Source organism: Thermobia domestica, chromosome 13 (genome assembly GCF_964235325.1).
Source record: "Thermobia domestica chromosome 13, izTheDome1.hap1.1, whole genome shotgun sequence".
NCBI lineage: Eukaryota > Metazoa > Arthropoda > Insecta > Zygentoma > Lepismatidae > Thermobia > Thermobia domestica.
This window is the reverse complement of record NC_137466.1, coordinates 133,130,610-133,153,145: the sequence shown is the minus strand read 5'-3', so window position 1 is coordinate 133,153,145 and position 22,536 is coordinate 133,130,610. Positions and strand designations below refer to the sequence as shown.

The 22,536-nt window shown below is 34.2% G+C and overlaps 1 protein-coding gene across 2 annotated transcripts in view; it reads left to right on the top strand.

The window, feature by feature from the left end:
• Nucleotides 1-22,536, top strand: part of Atg9 (autophagy-related protein 9) — a 67,209-nt gene that overhangs the window by 23,390 nt on the left and 21,283 nt on the right. For both annotated transcript variants that reach the window (XM_081736500.1, XM_081736499.1), the window contains exons 9-14: nucleotides 271-402; nucleotides 2,405-2,558; nucleotides 5,621-5,860; nucleotides 9,027-9,230; nucleotides 11,050-11,264; nucleotides 14,187-14,343. In XM_081736500.1, coding sequence (XP_081592626.1) covers nucleotides 271-402; nucleotides 2,405-2,558; nucleotides 5,621-5,860; nucleotides 9,027-9,230; nucleotides 11,050-11,264; nucleotides 14,187-14,343 — 1,102 coding nt within the window. The remainder of the gene's footprint in view (nucleotides 1-270; nucleotides 403-2,404; nucleotides 2,559-5,620; nucleotides 5,861-9,026; nucleotides 9,231-11,049; nucleotides 11,265-14,186; nucleotides 14,344-22,536) is intronic.

The window sequence follows — 22,536 nt, the reverse complement described above, 5'->3', positions numbered from 1 at the left end:
GTAAGTACTCTTTTTGTGTGTTATTGATTCTGTTTAGAATTTTTTTATAAATGTTTTGATTTCGGAATTTCTTGATGTTCTGGTTCTGTCTGGTGCCTAAAGCATTACAACTCTAGTTGTCTACATTTAACTTTCAGTAGTTACAATATTTATGTCTTTGCAATAAATATCAGTGACAGTATCTTAAAAGTATAAATAACTTATCCTGTAAGCAGGATATTATTCTCATTAATTTGTATTTTTTCTTTCTTTTTTTTTTTTTTTTTTCAGAAATATTGCTTTTATTGCTGGCGCACAATTAGCTGTACTACTAATTCTGACGATTTATGACGAAGATGTATTAACAGCGGAACATGTTTTAACAGCTATCACTGTCCTAGGCGCAGTAGTAGCAGCTTGCAGGTAAATGACATCGTGTAAATGTAGGAGTACTGCATATGGACGATTTATAAGTATGATTAGAGTCAGTAATGCCGCATCATGATATTTATCCTTATTAAATATAGAAGAACCCTTACATGTAATTTTGCAAATATTGTTTGTGTTTGCTTTAACAATATAGGGGAGTCAGTTGCAGAGAATAATCTCGTATTGAAGAAGAGAAAAGTTTATTGACTGTATTATCATAGACTTGCTTCCTAGAAAACTCTGTTTGTGTAGTTCGTGAAGTAATTGCGTATAAGTTACTGTAAAGGTGAATAAGATTGTCGGGTGGACGGATTATAATTAATTGCAATAATGAGAAATAATTTTAATTTGTGTAATGAAGAATAAATATGCATAGTGAAATGGATAAAAACTTAATGAAGTTAATGTATAAAAACGAGATGTACAGAAGGCGTAACCAAATTGTAGCATCGCAATAATAATACTTTGTACGTTGTCATTTTCATCACTAGCATTTTCGAATCTACATTGAGTTTCGGGTTTTTGAAGTAAAAAGGAAGAAAAATAACTAATTTAACATTGAAAACTTGCATGGATCCTCCCATGTGTAGGTAATTCCACAAAAAATAAATTCCTATGGAAAAAACGTCATTGTTATTTATAGAAATATACAAGTGGTAAATTCAAGAACAATTCTGTATTTGTTTATGAGGCAGTGTTAATCCATTCTGTGGCAACCATTTAACTCACGTCTGTTGAGTTCAAAGTGTGGGTTATGTTTTAGAAGTGTATACTATGTGGAGACACAATAAGAGCCATTCAAATCATTGTTTGCCATCTAAGGTATACCCATTGTAGATTTGAAACACGCACTTTGTTGGGAATCACGAATATCTTAAAGTGGATTAATGGTAGGAAACGACAGTTTAAAAGTGCAGTAGAAGCAAGAACAGAGTTTCCTGGCTAACTTAAATCCAGCTAGATCTTTCGTATAGGCCGAAGGGGAGACTTTTTTTGCCTGTCTGAAAGTAGCTATTAAGATAAATTTTGTTACTATTTAGATTTATTTATAACTAATGGTACTACATGCATCGCATCAAATTCAGGCGTTTTCAAAATTTAAATTAATGTGATAACAGATTAAAAATGAGAAATAAAAAATTAGACAGATGAAGCACGAAAATATAAATTATAAATAATTTAAAAGGAAAACAAATTACAATATGGTTGAAACAAATTAACAAGTACACCTAACCAAAATAAAAGTTACAATAAAATAAGTTATAAGTATATAAGAAATGAAAATATACTAAAAACTACATTGGTTGGTTTGAGTTTATCGTCGTTTTCCTCATCACAGAGGATATATGAGACGTGGATCTACAGTTTCAGATGGAATCCGATCCATCACAATGCGTTAGAATCTCGTGGCTGTCCCACTGGGAATCGAACACGGATCCCGTGCACCAAAGACACGCACGTAAAAACGTGTATAATAACGAAACAGTGCATGAGATTACAGAAGATAGTCGCAACAATGGGATTATAAAAATATTAAAAATCGGGCGGAGTGGCTGGCCTAGAGCTTGTGTGTGCAAGGAACTCGCTGCAAGTTCAACGGTATCTTGTCGAATGGTGACAATATTTTATGCAACCAACATTTCAGTTTCATATCATGGTATGCCTACTTCTCAGTTATTAAACGCACACATCAACGAGTATTAAAGATAGGAACTTGATGGATACTTCGGTGATTAGTGACATCAAATCTTTATAATTGTTTCATCAAAGTGAGATGATACAAAACTACCCCGCGCTGATAACATTTCGTAAAAAATTGATCGACTATTTTCTCTGATGATCCAACACAAAAAATTAAATTTTATGTTATTTTATGTGCTTTGTGGAATTTTTCAGCTTATTTTATCTTCGTCGAAAATTAAACAGCTCTTATACTTAAATGTGTTGGAGAATTATTTCATATGCTATAGTTACCTTAATATAATTGCTTTTTCAGAGTGTTCATTCCAGATGAGAATTTAGTGTGGTGTCCAGAAAAGCTCATGACTGCAGTTCTCGCTCACGTTCATTATTTGCCTGACAGCTGGAGAGGCCAAGCACACACACACAGAGTTCGAGATGAATTTTCTCAGCTCTTCCAGTACAAAGCTGTAAGTTATATGTCATAATTATTTTTATACATCACGACTTTAAATCTTGTTTTATTACCTAACATGGGATAAGCCTGTTCTTATATATGAGTGCATTTCATTAACAAGCTTCGATTAGTTAATGTAGTATTAAGTTTGTTGGTCTTTAATTTCAACAGCTGTTTTTACTTTCTTGTAACTTTGCGCAATCTTTTCTGAAATAAACAGAACCAGTATTAACATACAATACAAAGAAAAGAAATTTTTTACAAAAACCTTCATATGTAAAAATCTTTCCTATACTGTATATACAGATTGTCCCATAATTTGTGTGTAAATTTTAGTTTCGTAGCACTCAAAACTCGTAAAGGCTAGAATTGTGAAATTTAAAGGCAATTTAGAGGAAGGTCAGAAGATTTATTTGATAGCAAAATGAGGCCATGGGTATAACAGTCGCGGACTTATAGGGTCAAAAGTCAAAATGTAATTTTTCCTTATGGGATTTCAATGTTAAATAGTAGTCTCACATAACATTTATTGAATATCCATCTCCGGTAGCAAAAATTGGTATGTCGGCATAAATTCTGATCCGAAATAATGTGATAACGAGAAATGTGGGCAATCATGACCCACTGATCTCTAGCAGGTCACCAGTGACCTTTGCGAAAAAAGCTCCCTTGTCAACAGCTTATTATACACAGTTAAATCAGTTGAAGATGATGTTAAATAGCATACCGGTATGCATAAAGGATCCACAGAACGCCCTTTTTACCAAAGCGAAGAGGTCAGCAATATTATCAGAGGTCAAAGGTCACGCAGTTAAAATGTTATGATATGAGATAGATAGATAGATAGATAGATAGATAGATAGATAGATAGATATATCAAAGGTTTTCAATAAAAGGAAATTAAATTTTAAAAAAATGTTCGTTGTGAAAACTCAGTTTACCTGCCGGAAAAAAAAAAATGATAAAACTGATACGTTCGACGAATTTCGTGCTTATTGGAAAGGTAATTTATCGAATTTTCTTAACAGAAAAGTATAACCACGAACATTTTTATTAACCCTAGGAATCCTAATGGGATAAAGATTTCCATAGCACATAAAATAGTGATTGCTAATCTTAGCAAAAAATATCTCGGATTTTAACTGTGTTGGAGTATTTTGATTGGATAAACTTTGAATTTTAACAATTTAAGCACTTTGTAGTTTGTATATATATTTTATGCACGCTTGGTTCATTTATTGGAAGTCATTTGCTTATGTTAGGTAGTCTAAAAGATATCGAGCCCTTTGCACATGAGATTACGTTAGTGTCGCAAATCTCACGATATATGAGTCGCAGCGGGTGAGGTCTAAAGGTCATTTTCCAGCTCATAGTTGAAGCTATTAGATGTTCGAAAAGTGTTAGAATTTCTATAATCAGACGTAAAGTATTTGCACCGTGAAAATCGGCGACCTTTCCAAAAACTACGCTACAATTTTCAATTTTATTTTCATAAAGGTGCAGTTGCTGCGCAGGCTTGTAAAGTAATTTGTGCTGTTTACTGACAAAATATGTTATCAAAAGCGACAGCCAAAAAAGGCTCAGTTGCTTTCATACTGGAAGTTTCGATATCCAAAATGCTTTCTCGCAGTGGACAACCAGTCACAAGAAAAATGAGTAATATTTTGACAAAAGTCGAATAAGACCAACATGTGAGCAGTCATGACTTTGCCAATGACATAAACCATCCATCACCAAACAATGTTAAACTATTTGGAGGAAGCTGGTTACAAAAAGAAACTCGACGTTTGGATTCCACATGATCTAACTTAAAAACATTTACTCGATCCAGTTTCTCTTTGTGAATCTCTTTAACGAACTCAAGCCATTTCTGAAGCAGTTGATCACGAGTGATGAAAAGGGGATAATCTACGGCAACAATGTGCGAAAAAGATCCTGGTCGAAGCAAGGAAAAGCTTCACAGTGTGGCAAAGCCCACACTGACGCCAGGAAGGTTATGCTGTGTGTTTGGTTGAAGTTAAAGGGTATCGTGCATCACGAGCCCCTGCAGCCGGATAGAACGACGCACTCGGACCTCTACTGTTGACGATTAGCGTAAGTACCCCAAGAAATTCAAAAGAAACGACCGGAACTGGTCAACGGGTCAACAGAAAGGATATAGTATACCACACTGATAACAGCAGACCGCATACACCTTTAACAAGCCGTCGAAAATTGATAGAACTTGGCTGGGAAGTTTTAATCCAGCCATTGTACGTCCCAAACCTGGTATCACCAAGACTAAAATTTGTTTTGGTCTGGGCAAAATTCCTTGAATGGTGTTATGCTAGTTTCAAAAAAGGCTGTGAAAACCACGTCTGACAATTTTTTTTTGACTAGAAACCATAAAAAGTTGCATAATGCAAAGTTGTACACCATAATCCATGAATGATGTATGAATGTGTTCGAATATTTTATTTCTTGTGTCATCTTATATGAATATTGAGTGTATAACGATCTAGTTTGAAAGTTTTCTACCTACACTGATGAAGATATTCAATGCTTAAGCTTATAATAAAAATGTGAAACAGGCAAAGCAGCAGCTTCTTTTTGTTATTTGATATAATTTTCCAACTATGGTTATCTAGATAGCTGCCATACTCAATGTTGATAATGGTGATAAATATTTGTTTTAATATGGCGTTAAAATTTTTACGTTCGACTGTTGTTGCATAGTGTAGCAATAAATATGTAATCAGTAGTTTCAAATTCAATTGTAACATCCTATTTTATAAAACAAAAATCTCAGTCTGTGAGTAACACAAACATGCAAACTTCATAATATTTAAGAGTGTGGTTTTGCATATATATATCTAGGCGAAAACATTTAGGTATTTTAATTCTTATTATAAACGCAAGACTCCTTTCTGTCATTCACGCTAGTTCGTAATAATTCACAGTCAGGCTAATACTTGTCCTAACTGCGCTGACTCCTATCTGACGCCAAGAGATGCCGGTAGAGTGCACATAATTCGCAGATGAGCCGAAGACATGGGGGAACAATTAGTATTAGTAAATTTTTTATTTTACTTTCAGGTATACCTCATCGAAGAATTGTTGTCGCCCGTGATCACACCGTTTATTTTGTGCTTTCATATACGCTATAAAGCTTTAGATATTGTAGACTTTTACCGTAACTTCACAGTCGAAGTAGTAGGAGTGGGTGATGTATGTTCCTTCGCACAAATGGATGTTCGGCGCCATGGTAATCCAGCATGGCAAACTTCCCTTCATCCAGATGGGCCACCTCCTTCACTAGCTAATCAGTATACACAGGTAGGTAATTTCTAACATTGTCTACAGTACTTATATACAAGTTAATATTTGTCGTCATATATTGAATTCAATGAAACTAAAGTTGGATCACAACCGAGCTGTACGCAGTCTTTGGATTGTATATAATACAGTTGTTCTGTAATAGGAAAATGGCGTACATTTACAAAACAAACCTTTTAAGTAAGTGCCTAAGTTTTACTTCCTGTAATTATAAATTCTCTCTGTCCTATACCTGCTGCATGGACAGCATAAGGGCAATATCTGGATTCGTCCGAAACGTCAAACATTCTTTAATGCTTTCTTCCACAGAATTTGCTACAATCATGATTCTGTTTTCCAAGCTCGTCCAAGTCATCAGGTAATGATTAAACAAAAATATATTGTTGACATATCCTACAAGACAAAGTCACACAGTGTAACGTTTGGAAAACTTCGGGGATCAAGCGTATAGTACAATTTTTTTGGGTCCCATCCGTCCTATTGAACGTTAGGGCAATGAAATCCGTTTCGAAATCATCGAACTTGATTGTACTAATGTGATGAAGCTCCGTCTTGCTGGAAAATTACATTTTTCGTTCAGTTGTGGGAGAAAACAATCCTGTAGCACTTCGTGGGAGGGATTTGCCGTTACAGTGTGTTTCCTAAATAAAAATAAATAAATAAATAATAAAAAAGGGAATGTAACTGTGTAACTCTTTCTACTTGAAACTCGAAGGTTTCAACTCCCCCCTTCCCCCTCCTTTTTCTCCTTTCTTAACACTGTGTCCATCCAACTTCACAGCAGAGGAAACAATTTTTTCCCTTGGAGTCTCTGGAATCGAGACTTACAGCTAAAGATTGACTATTTATTAAAGATTGGCAGTATGAACGATTATTCAGTTCCATTATTAATTAATTGTATATCCAGGTTAGAAGGAATTTGTTTCGATAGACCTCAAACCGACATGAATGACAAAATGGGTGGGATTGACTATTTTTCCCAGATTGACAACTGCATTGAATAAGATTCATACACAATACGGTTTTCGTACAACCTTGAAAGTCTCTAAAATCTAAAACATCACCCAATTTAAAAGTTATTACACGGATCCCAATAAGAAATCAAGTATCTGTGAAATGAAATGTAGGTGCCATGAGAGTAATATAGAAGGAACATAATCATGATTGAAAATCAGAAAGCTCAATCTCAGGTCTATTGAAACATTAAAAAGAAACTTAGATAGGAGATTCAGAAATATTGTTGGAAGTCAAAAATGAAGTAGACTCATATTTGAATTTTATTCATTTAAAGAAACCAAAATTAAATTTAGACAGTTATGGTTAAGTGATAAATGGGAAGCAGAATTTACAAAATATATCATCATCATTTAGCATAACATTAAAAATACCAACATGAGTTGACAGATCGTTGTTTTTGAGAAAGTTTGTTCCAGCACTCTTTCTTTGGTAAATTCATTCGTTATTTTTTTCTCTTATGCTTTATTTTCTTTTTTTCTGTTCTTATCCTTCGTAACCAAGATTCCATGGGAGAGTCAAAAGCTCAGAAGTGCAAGTAGTATTCAAGAATTGCAAAACTCCGTAAGCAGAATGATAGAATTCCTGAACGTGTCTTTAAATTCTCCAAAATATCCCAGATAAATCCGTTATGCTGATAACATGATCCTGTTGTATAAGATTTATGTCCAATTACGGTTTCATTTAGGAGAATTATAGGAGAGGACGACATCGATCCGAAGATACACTTCACAGAAGAACCATTCCTTTAAATAAAATAAAAATAAATATTCCTTTAATTACTTATTCTTTCATAAAAGAGGAAATAAGTTGGTCACTACGATCTATTGGAAATGAGTATTCAATTGATCGTACTTCACAGAAATCAACATATTTCTTAGCATGAGAACGATTTAAAAAGTGGGAACGATTTCTTCACTAACACGTGAAAGAAATGGTACGCTATAGGTCAAATATTTTTAAAACAATAAAAGTGAATTGCTGTTCTGTTTCAGGTTTCTTATGCATATTAAATAAAATTGTTTAAATATATAACTGCAAATCGTGTTGAAGACATCAAAAATGTATTCTGATATTTGTGAAGCTAGATGCGAGTCTAGTAAATAATACCTCGAACATTCCTCGAATAAGAACCCTAGAGTGGTTTGGATCCCACTTTTAAATAGTAGATCTTATTTTATATAATTTCATTTACTTTTTCATTTTTATGGTCTGATTTTTCCACTAGATTTAATTTTCGATGCCTTTCGGTGGTACCATCTTCTGTAGCTTCCGTGTGTTTTATATAGAGAAATATTAAATTCCGCTCAGATTAAAATAAATAAAAAAAATAATTATTTGTTATACTCAAAAGATTCCAAAACGTTCTGATCTACTACTAAACTTCAGTGTACACTAGGATCCCTGGTGGCTTAGTGATTTAATTTTTATTTCTGTTGTAAATAGTTCTTAGTTTGATTCTATGTCATGTAGGATTTGTAGTGGTCATTCTGATAATTAGTTTCCTTCTCCACTTTATTATCCTGGTAATCGTTTCATTAGCTCATTCGTATTAACATGTTCTTCCATTAAATTATCTACTTAACGTATGTTCAAATTCGAATAATCTTAGGGAACTGAAATTGTCATAATATATTTGTATTCTTTTTTAGTTGATTAACTCAGTTCGAGATTCTAGATATGACTCTTACGTTGGAAACAACAATGAAAAGAGAAGGACTTTTAAATGGAAGTGTGCCAGGGTTTATATTTAAAATGTAGCATATCATCCTCCACTTAGTGCGACAGAGGGAGAAACGTCAATCAAAATATTCGAAACCGATTTTGAATTTAGATTGACGATCCTTCATCTGTGTTTTTGAACAATTTATGAATTTTAAATTCGATATACTGCATGAGTAATGCACTATATAAATTACCTTGTAGAATGTGGCTTTAAGAATTTTTATTTGGAATCGTGCTAATTTTAGAAAGCTAAAATATTAATAATGGCTATTTCTGATTTTTTTCTTTCTTGCTTATATGGAAATATATCAATTTACGTGATACTTTGTGACTACCATTGTTCTAGAAATCGTGTTCATTGTTCTTTGTGTAGCATACTGTTTTTCTTCCTTCTTCGATTATTTGATAAATACGATTCTTTTTACAGGCTGAGGATGGAAAGACTGAACTCTCGTTAGTCCATTTCACTCTGACAAACCCAGAGTGGCGACCACCTGTGGAGGCTGAAAACTTCGTCGCTGCGTTGCGTCATCAAGCGAGAAGAGATGCAGGACTTACAGGGGAAATGTTGTCACCAGGTGATAATGCACTGTTCACATCAATTCATTCGGTTTCCTCATTAGGAGCAGGGGTGAGTATATTTCATATTTTGTAAAGTACTTTGCTACAAAGCCCAAGATAAATGTTTATCTTTTTATGTTTTGAAATGTTAAAAATTAGAAGTTTGTGCAATGTTAATACATATGTTAGATACTCGGCCCATATTTGCGTAATACAATGGACGACATGTTAGAGAAACTGTTAATTTAGACACAAGAATGGTCTGAACAAGATAGAAATGATACCTAAGCAATTTAAATTTAGAAAATACTTTAACTTAAAATGCAATAAATAAACCAGTAACAGTGGTCCAAAGCTCAAGATCTAAATTAAGATTTTTTAAAGACAAAATTGAGGATTTTCGTTTCTTCCTTTTCAAACGTTTAAAAGAAATTGGCTGTCCTGATATTTTCATTATACATTTAAAGCATAAGTTTTCTTATTCATAAGACATTGATGTTTACTGGTTTCGGCACTGCCTGTGATTTTGTCACCATTTTAGAGATTCACGTTTATCTTCTGGTTCAGGTGTGGTTTCCGGGCAATGATGCCATACTTCAGCATTATAACTCGTCCATTCTCGCAGTTGGAATTGCTGCAGCACAGTTTGAGAGAAACATTGGTATGAAGCTGAATGCCTCTCCTGGCTCGCCCAGTCACCCTACCAGACCATCTGTGGTCCGTTTTGGAGACAAGAATCCGCCAGATATTTCCACCTCCATCTTGTCACACGACACTGATTGATGCACTGCTCGTTGAATGGTATAATTTTCCACTTGTTACCATTCACGACCTCTGTGACTTTATTTTACGTTCCATCAGAGCTCTTCTGAGGGGGAAAGGTGGTCCTACGCTTTATTGATCTGAGCAGGTGCACTTTCCTCAGATATTTTCATTAAATTGATAAGTTTGTGTGAATGTGAATAAATAATTGGCACCCACTGCTTTCATTTTGATCCGCGATCTGAGCCTTCGTGGCCCTGCCTTAATTAGCCAGCTCTTAATTTGCCTTACGATACTGGATCAGTAAATAAGTAACCCCGATCGGGGCGTTTGTCTACATGGTCTGCTTAATCCAGTACTACAGGAACACGAACACGGAAGCTTCGAAGACGTTAAAAATTCTCCAGTGCTCTACAGGACTCGAACTCAGCTAGCTAGTAGTATTTGCTTAAATCAAATATAACGATACGAACTTTAGAAGATTTCCAGAAAGACATCGCCGTAATTAACATTTTTTTAAAAATAAATACTAGTTGTGACATTATTTGAGGTATAGTCAATTAAGCCTAATATTCAGTGTGTTGCTCCTCCCATTGTATGTGTACACTGTTTATACTTATTTCACGGTTATACTGAATTCAGGCCTTTATTGTGTCAAGATGTATGAACTTCGGGGGCCATTAACCCCATATGCCCATCGCATATTCTCCTTTTAATAAAAAGCTCTCACTGGTTAAAAGCATGACCCCTTAAATTCAGTCAGATTCCTTAACGTAATTCAATACCAGACACAAATTTTCCAAGTAGTAGAATTTCTTAGTACAATTCTTGTTTCCTCTTTTATTTGTCTCACTAATTGCTGTTTATTAATTTTGATCTCTCTTTCAAACTTTATTTTGACATTAGAGTTCATCTCTGTCTTTATTTTATTTCTGTTTGATAACAAAATGGAAGAAAGCTTTCATGTAGTTTATACGTGTCTTTGTAAGGGTTTTATGTGGCTTCAGAGCTACAAAATAAATTACTTTAGATACAGTATCATTGTCATTTTTTGTGTAATAACAATAAAATATTATTATATGATGTAGCACTGTTGTGAAGTTCAATTCTGCTTTTTTCGTTTGCAGTTCAGTGGTCTAGTAGCGAGTTTGTTGCGCACACCGTTCATGGCTAGATCTCAATATAGTCCTCAGGAATATCAACAGTATCAAGGAGAGCCACAGCGTGCTCAGGAGTCTCCCATGGCAGCATCGTCCATTGCGGGTGGTACTCCGTATGTAAGAGGTGGTCTTAGTAGAGCAGAAGGACCTTTACAAGGATCAGAAAGGGGGTTATTGTATAGGTAGGTACACGGAAATTTTTATGATTATGTGCTTTAGGTTAAAAGGAGACGGATGATATTTACGAGTAAATGATTCGAAGATTTGATGGATACTACCACTTAGAAGTTTTAGAACGTCCCGGATTTTTGGGAACATGTACCGTGAACCTATTACTTTGGCACGAGAACTTTGCTACCGTGTGCCAGAAGTACTCCTGCCGAAAGCATAAAATTTGATAACAGTTGAATTAAGATCTGGGAGGTACTACAGATATATCTAATTATATTTCCTAAAATTGAAAAAATAAATAAATACAATTGTAAATTAAAAGATAACAATATAAGTATTTTGTAGTGTAAACAAAAGTATGAAAGGTCAGGCAACAATAATTTTGTTTGAAAGGTGTAGACATAGGGGCCAATGCAGTGACAGAAATTTAAAAGAAATAACAATTTTCCAAATTTTGCTGTTCTTTATGTCTTGTTGATATGCTAATGTTTAAAAATAAAAACATACCCTAATTTGAAGAGTGTTTATGACGGCCAATATACGGATTCTGTGCTCAATTGTCGCTCAGTGGGAGCGTGTATTTAGTGCTCGTCGTTAGTATTTCAACGAGTAACAATGAAGCATACGAAATCGTCGTAAACACTTGTCAAAGTATTGTACCTTTTGCTTTTTTAATCGTTAGCATATCAGTAATTTATAAAGAATTGCAAAATTTCAAATTTCTGTCACTGCATTGGTCACCTATGTCTACATTTTTCAAACAAAAGTATTGTGTTGTCTCACCTTCTACATTTCTGTTTACACTATGCAATATCAATATCAAATTCTTTATATGTATAATTAGACATCTTGGTTCAACTGTTGTCAAATTTTATACTTTAGGCAGGTGTACCTCTGACACACGGCGGCGAAGTTTTTGTGCCAAAATAATAGGTTCATAGTAGATGCTTACAAAAATCTTTTGTAAGCGTTTGAGCTGTAGTGTAGATAATGGAAAGAAATAGCAACATCTCGAAAAGAAACTCTGACCAATGTTGCTATCATGACCCAAAGTGATTCAGAACCATCGTATCAAAGACGAGCACTTTACCATTGAGTTTTTGTGCACATTGAAAAGCTAATGGGTAAAGTTTCAGGCCAGTGTTCCCCACAAGCGATATGAAGGTGAAATGAAGATCAGGCTCTGCCGCCTTTACTCCCCAAGCTTCCTCAGGTATTAATTTTGCAGAGATTGAATGAATCCGTTAGCCACATTTGGACGAGGATAGAAAAAAAGAAATAACTTCCGTTCCGATCGAGAATCGAATCCGAGTCACCTAATTGGGAGGTGAATGCCTTATCGGCTAGTGTGTGATTAAAGAGCTAAAACATTACTTGAAATATACTTGGTCAGTATTCTTTTTAACCTTCCAGAAACACTGGATGCGTTATCTATAAGCTATTTTAGACACTTATATATACATATTGACGATAACACGTAATGTTTACAAGATAGATCTTGGACAAATAGCAATTTTGAAACTTTTCATCCTAAATCTGAAAACTTAGGACGTTCTAATTTATGGGCTACCTAATACATTCAACAGCAATATCAGTACCATTTATTTAATATAATTTTGCAATAATCAAGTAATCTGTTATTTTAACAGATTGATACATTACATTGTGTTATACAAAAGAATTCAAGAAATAGGTCTAGAATATAGTAATGTAAATAAGAAAGATTTAAAGAAAAGTTTATATGCCATAATAAAGAAGATACAGAAGATAAAAGTTGAATTAAGTTAGAACAATTGGAGACACGATTGTTTGCTTTTATTGACATAGTTAAACAGTTTGTGGAATTAATTTAAGAAAAGAATATAAATAGTTAAGCGAATATTGTCAGAAGAAAGCCCTTGATATGGGGATATTATGTAATAGTAGTTGCAATGAAATGGTAATACGTTAAGATTATATTAAGTTGTAGTGCTTGGTATACTCTAGATATACATATGTATAGTAGTTTGTTACCATATTCACTTGCGTTGCTAGTTGAGTGGTTAGAAGCTAAGCCACATCATAATACATTGGAATTAAACATAGAAATTCTTGGATATATGAATATACAAGAAGAAAAAGATTCCAAAGCGGGAAAAAGAAATGACAGTGGAAAATAATAAAAACATTATCACACAACAATGATAACTTTTTTTTTTTTTTAAATGACTTACTAGAAAATAGTATAATCATAATCACGTAACACTTATTCGATAAGGAGTGGGATAGATTAGGAAGAAAAGAAAAATTAAAGCATAAATAGTTATGGAAATTATAAATTAGTTACCGAACTGCACTTAAATTGATTTTGCAGGCAATATTTCAGCTGCCCTGCTACAGCCTACCGCCGGTCTATGTATGTCTGGTCTAAACACCATACAATTTATTTATAAATCACTGAAAAATGAAATGAATCACTTAAGAACTGTACGAATGTACGAAAATGAAAGATATACCACATAAATAACATAAAGATGGCACCGACATGTTAGTCAAGAAGTTATTTTTTCTGTCTTGCACTTTCGGATGTATGTACAGTTCTTAAGTGATTAGTTTATTATTAATTGATATATAAATAAGTAGCTATCAAGCACGTAGTTGGGGGCCATGTTCAAATGCGTAATATTGCTGAAAGTAGACAGTTTACTCGTATATTCTTATTATTTTCTGGAAAGTCATTTGGTGAGAAAGGTAGAAATTTAAATTTGTTGTTTGTGATTTCATACTTAAAACAAAGTGTTACGCAATTTGTAGGAACACTATGAATAAGATTGACGGAATGTATATATTCGGATCTATATATTTGTGCTGTATTCTCTAGTTTCCATCTTAATTATATTTCTAAAGTAAAAAGAAAACAACTGTGTTTTTTCTTTTTTCTTTTGTGTGTGTAGTTTACATCAAGGTGGTGCATCTTTAGGAGCCTCTGTGTTTGGATCAGGCCCAGAAAGTAATAGGTTAGGATTACCAGAGGAGGAAATCCCACTGGAATTCACAGCCGCTGACATGAGCCTAAGTACACTCTACCTCCACGAACTCCATCATCGACAAGTAAGTTTCTAACTTATTCTCTGTCCAGAAATTTCAATATATATCTTAGTTATAGTGTAGGAAATACGGATAGTATTTCGTTAATTATAGTAGAAAGTGGTAATAATGATTAAAATTTCGCTAGTAATGTCTTAACACCTACTTTAGGATTTATGCTTACTCAACGGAGTAGATTAGCAACATTCTACTGTCTTCTTTTAGAACGATTAAAAATTACATCGCAGCAATTAAAGTCATTTCATATATACGATACATGGAGCCTTATGTATCAATTCAGAAATTTGTGCAGCGGTAAACCTATATAAGGTCAAATTAGCTTCAATTAATATCGAATAGAGATACTTACCAGTAACTGTATATCTTGCAATTGAGTGTACAAGAGCTTGACTTAACATCATAAATCGGATTTCGGAATGGAAGAAACCATTGAACTCCTGGCAGTGTGTCCTAATACTAATGCCTTTCAATTCGAAGACAGGTATTCCCAACATCATGATGATTTGGCGATGAGTAGCTCCCTTTCCCCGCTTTTAACAAGCATAGCACTCAGTCATTTCAAGAGGAAAATTTTATCGTACAACAAACTTCGATAGGCTAAATAGATGACATACTGTTATTGTGCACAGATCAAGAAGAATGAGATTTAACAAATATAATATGGTCGTCTGTAGATTATATTATCATAGAATATAAAAATGATGCTTCTATTACATTTTTTGATTTAACACTCCTGGAGAGCAAGGAAAACATTCGTTACAAAAAGTGATAGGAAAACTACCGCAGGAGAGAATTATATCCATACTGCTTCGCCGTATTCTCCGATAATGAAGACAGATGCGTAGAGAAAAAATCCTTAGAGCTATGAAGGATCCCATTGAAGTTCCCTTTGATCAGAATGATTTGCTGTGAGAAATGGAATAGTTGTATTATTTAGGCCGAAAAGAAAAAAGAAGAAAGAAAAAACTAAAAAAGGCTTACTAGAAATACAGTATTCTGATGAATAACTATTAACGTCAAAGAACAAATAAATACAGTTACTGTCACCAGGAATCGCTAAGAAACTTGAAAAACTGTTGATTGGTGTATCATTATCACTTATCCAAGCCAAGAAAATAAAGTTATTTTTCCAATGCATTCTCTTCAGGGGTGTACAGAACTATGTGCAAATGTAGTAAATCATACATTGGCATGGTGAAATGCAATATTAAAAACCAAGTATCAATGAATATACGAAGGACACACATATAGACATTTTAAAAATATTTGGGAGCAACAAACTTTAACCCTGCACAAATCAGGATTATTTCGTGACAAATTATATAGTGGTGTGGAATTAGCGTTGGGGAGCATGTTAGAGACCTCAGAAATAGTATCCTCACTTCGTGATACTAAAGAACTTACGAGAAACGGTTCACAACAAAAATTAAGTTATAATACTTATATTAAAATAATAAAAGCAAGACTCAGGATTAATCCTTATTAAAATTCCAAAACTGGATTAAATATGGAACAGGAAGTTTCGATAAAAAATGGGAAGTGATGTCTTATGAACTTCTCATTCCCATTTAATATCTTATACTGACTACTGAAGGATCTGACAGCACTTAATCATTCAGTGCATATGACCTTTTTGCCTAAACTCGTAATTATGCGGAGTGAAATTGGTTATTTTAGGTTGACATCTCTTCTTGCGTTTTTAATTCTTGATAATGCCTTTCGTGTTGATTTGTTTCCGATGTTAATTTTAAATTTTGATGAACGTAAGGAGCGAGACATAACAAATAAAACTACTTACTACAAGCCCCTTTCTAATTAATTAAAACTAATTTTTGATCATTTCACCTTCGACCTACTACCTTCAATGAAGTTACAGAAGAAATGGAGAAGGGGAGGGGAGGTAGTCTGTAACCAAGAATTAGGCTATAACTTATTTGGAAAATTATCAGTAAGTACTTTTCATTGTGTGTCAATTTTAATTTTGGAAACTTTCCAGGTTTGTTTCATCTTTGCTCGTTTATGTTTTGATAAACATAAATTGATTCATACTATTCGAAAAAAAGTAGGGAAAAGTAGAAGAGAGCATTAATGATTCAGACATTTACGAAGAGAAGAAGAAACTGGCTAAGCATATAAAAGAACAAGTATTGCCAATTGTGAGGTGCATTCATGGGACATTATTTTTCTACCATATTTTCAAACCTCACTGTTTGCGTATTCATGTATTCCTTGTGTGCTGAGCCGGTATACAAGTGGAAAAACATGAATTAAACCTCTTCAAGAAGTAATCAGAAGAATAGTTGCGGAATATAGTAGAAAAATAATATCCTATGACACACCACACAGGTAAACAATATTTGCTGTTTTAGATAAAGCCGGATAAAGGTAGCCGAGACAATCAGTGGAACTAAAATTGCCGCAAACAATAAAATCTTTTACCTGCTGTTCCACACTGAAATTTCCACACCATTTGAGTCAGTACAATTCACAAAATATTCATCTACTTTAATGTTAATGGATATGGAAACATAGTTGTTTCAAAAAGGGAAGGTGGCAGACACCATTTGATCATCATCAATTGTTTTATGTATATTGAATCAGTTCTCAGCAGAGGAAAAAGGCGTACCAACTACTTAGACCTTAAGTACAGAAGTTATTCTTTTTCCCGAACAAGAGGAAAAACGTGAATTAAACAGCGGGTCAAGAGGTATAGTAGGGAAATAGTACTTCCTGACACATTACGTAGGTATTTGCTCTTGTATATAAATTAGTGCATTAATGCATACACAGGTAGCTAAGATATATAGTTTAAAAAGAAATGTTATTTTTAGGGACGTTGATAAATGTGGTATAAGGAAATGGAAAGGATGGGGTTGGGAGAGAAACAAGATGATGATTTGTGGGCTACACTGAGTGAATAAATTCCTACGTTAAAACAGTGTAAAGCTGCAGTACATATGAGCTTCTCTTTGCGGCATTGATGTGCTAATAATGAAAGAAAAAAAGCCCTACAAGACTGTTTGCACAGTGAATTGAGAATTGATCTGTTTCGAATAACTTGTGAGATTTTTTATTTATGTATTTAGAAAAAAGCAATGAAGAAAGAACACTTTCTTAAATTTCTTTGTACTCTGCTGCACTTGTTTAGATATATATATATATATATATATATATCTTTTCTGGTGGAATTGTTAACAACCGTATTTTGAAAGCATTCCTCTTTTACTTTGCCAACCAAGATGCTGGGCGAGGAAGGGTTCGAATGTAACCCTAAATATGCCAGGACGTTTACAAAATGATTTATGGTGAGTACTGTGTCAGAATGAGGTACAAGGAAGCAAATTTATGAATAAGAAAATGCGATGTCTGCATACCAAATTAACTAATTAATTAATAAAGTTTAACAATCTTGCTGTACATTGCTTTCAAAGTCATCAGTACAGTGGCTGCGTATTATGTAAATATTTTATGTGATAGCTGAAATAAGTATTTGTGTAATAGCTAAAAATTATTGTTTGTTTCCACATTAAAAGTGTATTCAGTTATTTTCATATGATTCAGTGTTAAAATATTTAGCATGTCTTATGATTTGCTTGCAGTCTCACGTAAATCGTGAATTTTATAAATTCTGCTGAGATGTACGTCCACGCTTGGGCTTTTGTTACACTTAAATAAGTAAAACGAAATGACGTAAGAAACGTTAAAGGAATGCTTTTACAAATACACACATATACAAATGACGCGTACACTTTGCTAGAGCTCACCCAAGATAGTAGCTAATGTAAATATTATGTTAAAACAATTGTTAAAATTTCGTGTTCACTTCGCTTTTAGTAAAGTACGATCATTTACTTTATTTATTTCTGTAACAATTAAGACGTTGTGACATCACTTCCAAGATAATCAGAATATTTTAATTCCTCCAGGTGTTAGTGTTGCATATGTTAGACGATGATTGTAATTATTATTATTATTATTATTTATATCAGGAAACTACGTTCAACAGCTTAAATTGTTTGCTTATTTTCATATACAAGTATACTAATTTATTTTGGAGTAGTTGCTTCCATTGTGACTGAAGCTACAGATGTTCCATTTTTTTTTCTTTTTAATGAAAGAAACTGAGGGTTGTATTGAACATGTTAACAATAATTTTCATCATTGTATTTTCCCAGCACTTTCTATTTCTCTTTTTTTAGAGTTGATTATCTGCTTTACCACTGCTAGTCTTATGGAGAATGTTACCGATATTTCGTGAAGTTATGGTATATGGTTTGTTATCACGGTAGCATTTGTTGTTGTACTTCGGTCATATTAAACGTGCTTATGTAAGTTGAACACTCTTGCACTTAAAATGATATCCCGATCTAAGTACTTTATCACTGTTATTCAGTTCTTAGCCAGTTCCTTAGTTTACCAGACATTGTGCATCTAATAAGTTATCCTCTCCGTTGTACTGTGAATGGAACAAACTCAAAACTTACCTCAATCATATAATTTTACTAACTCTATTCATACGTGTAGGAATTTAGAGTTTTACGTTATTCTTTCTAACGAAATTGAACCTTCTGATCTGCTTTTGCAAAACTATCCTCTAAATAATTTCCTTTATATTCATAATCCTTGACATACCTAATAGCGGGCACTTTTTTTTTTTTTTTTTAATACGTAAATTGCGTAGGTAAGCAAGTCATCTGCTATATATCCGTTCTCCTCTTCCAGTAGCTAATGCATCCAATACCATGCAACTGTAGTCCATAATTGTATAATGTATTAATCAGTACTAAATATGGAATTATCTTGGAATAAAATAAGTGAAACTTAAAATGTGTACTTTCTTGGGCAGTAGCAGTTATAGAGTGGACCAGAAGTTCCATACGTATACTACTGTGGATTATGCAAATTCATGGAAAGTAGGAATCCAAGACTAGCACAATAAATAAAGACGCATGTACGAGGGCTACTATAAAAGTTTCTGCAAACTACTACGAGGGATGATCAGGAAATGAAACATGTATATATTATTTCATACAACCAATACAATCAACAGATAGTACATACATTAGGTTAGTTTTCGACATAGTCTCCATTTCGGTTAAGGCACTTATCGCATCGTGGAATGAGATTGAAGATTCCCTCGTGATAGAAGTTCTGTCCTTGCGTGTTCAACCACGTTGTCATGAAGTGTTTCACCTCCTCGTCTGAAGTGAAGCGATGGCCTCCGAGGTGCTCCTTCAAGCGTGGGAACAGGTGAAAGTCGCTTGGAGCAAGGTCTGGGCTGTAGGGAGAAACTCCTTCAACAGGTTTTCTGGGCTGTATTCGGACGCATGTTGCCATGAAGGAAGATGACGCCTTTGCTGAGAAGTCCTGGCCGTTTCCTCCTAATTGGTTCGAGCAATCGTGTCAGGGTCTCACAGTATCGATCAGCAGTTACATGTTTTGCCCACAGAAATCGAATAACTGCGAGGACTTCTTCGCGAGACTACTTTCCCAAACGAGTGTTTACCTACAACTAGCGCCGTAGGTGGCGGATGGCTGAAACTGCACAGTTGCCAACGCTATATATTGAAATTACCGCACACTCCTTATTCCTCTATAATAGACTCCGGAAATATCAGCCTTGTAACCTTAGTTTCTGATCGTTCCTCGTACTTACAGAGCACTAGTGTTCCGATATTATAAAATTCAGAAGTATGGACCTTTCTGTGTCTTTGATTGTTTGTTTATAATTTTGTTTTTCACAGCAGTTTGAAGTAAGAAATCGCTATTCGGATTACTATGGAACAGCTGCTTCGGTATAACACAAATCGCTCACCATGCATCTTATTTTCCATGTGTGAAAACAAAAAGAAGTCAATAGGTGTTAAATCAATTAAGTAGGGACAGTGAGTCATTAATTCAGTATATTTTACTCGAAAAACTCGACAGTTTGGTTGGTGTGTATGGGAACTGGCGTTGTGGTGAGGAACATAATGCAAAGATTTATTTTCTGCAGTTCATTGATCACCTCTGGCAAACAATCTTGTTTGTCTCTCAGTATTGATAATCCCTCGATCTTCTGAAATTATGGTTGTCATATGTTCGATGTAACCTAGGAAACAAGTAATTATTTACTTAGCAGCACTCCTCGAACAACTTCTGTTGGCTTCGGATCATTTTAAAACACCCAAACTGGATTGTTATTTAGTTTCTGGTTCATATGAATATATTCAAGTTTCATCCCCTATAGCGATGCAGTACACCAAATTTGACTTACGTTAGTTGAATTATTTGAGGATTTTCTTTACATCAATTGACATGACAGTATGATTTTCAGCTTCGGTCAAGTTGTGTGGGATCTTTTGGTTTAAAAGTGTCTGTACATTCAGGTGACCATGGAAAATCGTACGTATTGTTTTCATGTCAGTGTTCAAGGATGCTTAAATCTCTCCGTGTGAACATGCTGACCTTTCTCTCATTTCACGTACCGCCTTAACATTACTCTCAACAACAGACGTAAATGGATGACCTTCACGAAATTCTTACTGATTGATTTGCAACCACGCTGGAATTCAGAAAACCAATTATACACAATCCTAGTGGATGGTGCTTCTTCCCCAAAAGCCAAATAAAGTCGCTCGATACATTGTTTCGATGTTAAACTACTTTTGAAAAAAAAAAAAAAAAAAAAAAAAAAAAAATCATTGCCTAGAAGTGTTTTCACGAGATTTTTTTTTTTTATTTTATTTATTTATTTTTTTTTTTTTACATAAAACTATTCCTTCTAACTGCTGTAAAAAATAAACGAACGGGCTTAAATAAACCAGCAAAGGCAATTTAAACATAGAAAGGTTTATTCTTCCGAATTTTATAATAGCGGAATGGAACACTAGCGCCTCTGTAATTAGTAGTAGTTTGCAGAAATTTTTCCAGCAGTTCTCATATAGTCTTGTGCTATGGAAAATTGGCAGTATATATATATATATATATATATATATATATAACAAATAAAACACAGTTCTGACCAGAGCAGAATGAAATATATTAAAAACTATACTTACAATGTGTTACAGTTTCAAGGACCTAACGTCCTCTTCATCAGACACCAACACTCTGATGGTGTCTGATGAAGAGGACGTTAGGTCTTTGAAACTGTAACATATTGTAAGTATAGTTTTTAATATATTTCATTCTGCTCTGGTCAGAACTGTGTTTTATTTGTTAAGCTACTTATCCAGAGCTATGGAGTTTGTTCAATATATATATATAATATACTACCGTCCAAAAGTATTTGTTCACCTGAATATTTCGATATACAGTCTAAATAAAGCAACAAAGACATATTTATTGGTTGTAGTCCGTCGAAACTAACCGCCTCAATGTTATTGACACCAAAATGTTGTCCACATTATTATTGTGACCTCATTGTTAGTCTGGGGAACAACAAATAGAACGTTCTTTGCTTTTACACATTTGTCGCAATTCCGTTTGTTTCGTAGACAGTGTTCCTTGGGCTTTGTTTTTTCGGCTGGGTGTATGAGTTTTATATTTACGTAAGCCCATAAACTACTTTGCTTTATTTATCTCATCGCACATGACTAGAAAACATACATCAATATTATAAAGTTTCATTTCCTCAGGGTGTCTAGCAGTCGGGAAAATCGGGAAAGTCGGGAATTTGTCTTAAATTAAAAAAATGGTCGGGAATTCGGGGATTTGTCTGGAATTTGCGAAAAAAGTCGGGAAAAATGGAATTAAATTCCACATGTTGGAAATGATGCTGACGCTTGTCGGAGCAACTCCGATAAACCTCGCGTTCCTAAATGCATCGCGATGTAATACTTTTACATTTTATTTTTTTTTTAATGTGTTCCTAAATACACCGCGATCCATCTCAACCGTTTTTCTATTTTCTACGTAGAAGCGGTCATGTGGTACGCGTTGCATCTCGTACACCGTGAATTTTCTGCGATTTATGTGAGGCGCGCGGTTTGTCTCCTGCTGTGGTGCTGGGGGAAGAAGAGTGGTGAGTGAGTGGTTGACAACAGTGTTTGCTGACAGCAGAAAGGTTTTTGCACAGACAAAGGATATATCCTTTGTCTGTGGGTTTTTGCGTTTCAAGAGTAAAGGTTTTTGCGTGTTGGATTGTTTTTCACGTATAGGTAAGTTTACCTGGGCAATGATTTTGTAAATAATTCAACACTTTAAAGGCTAGTT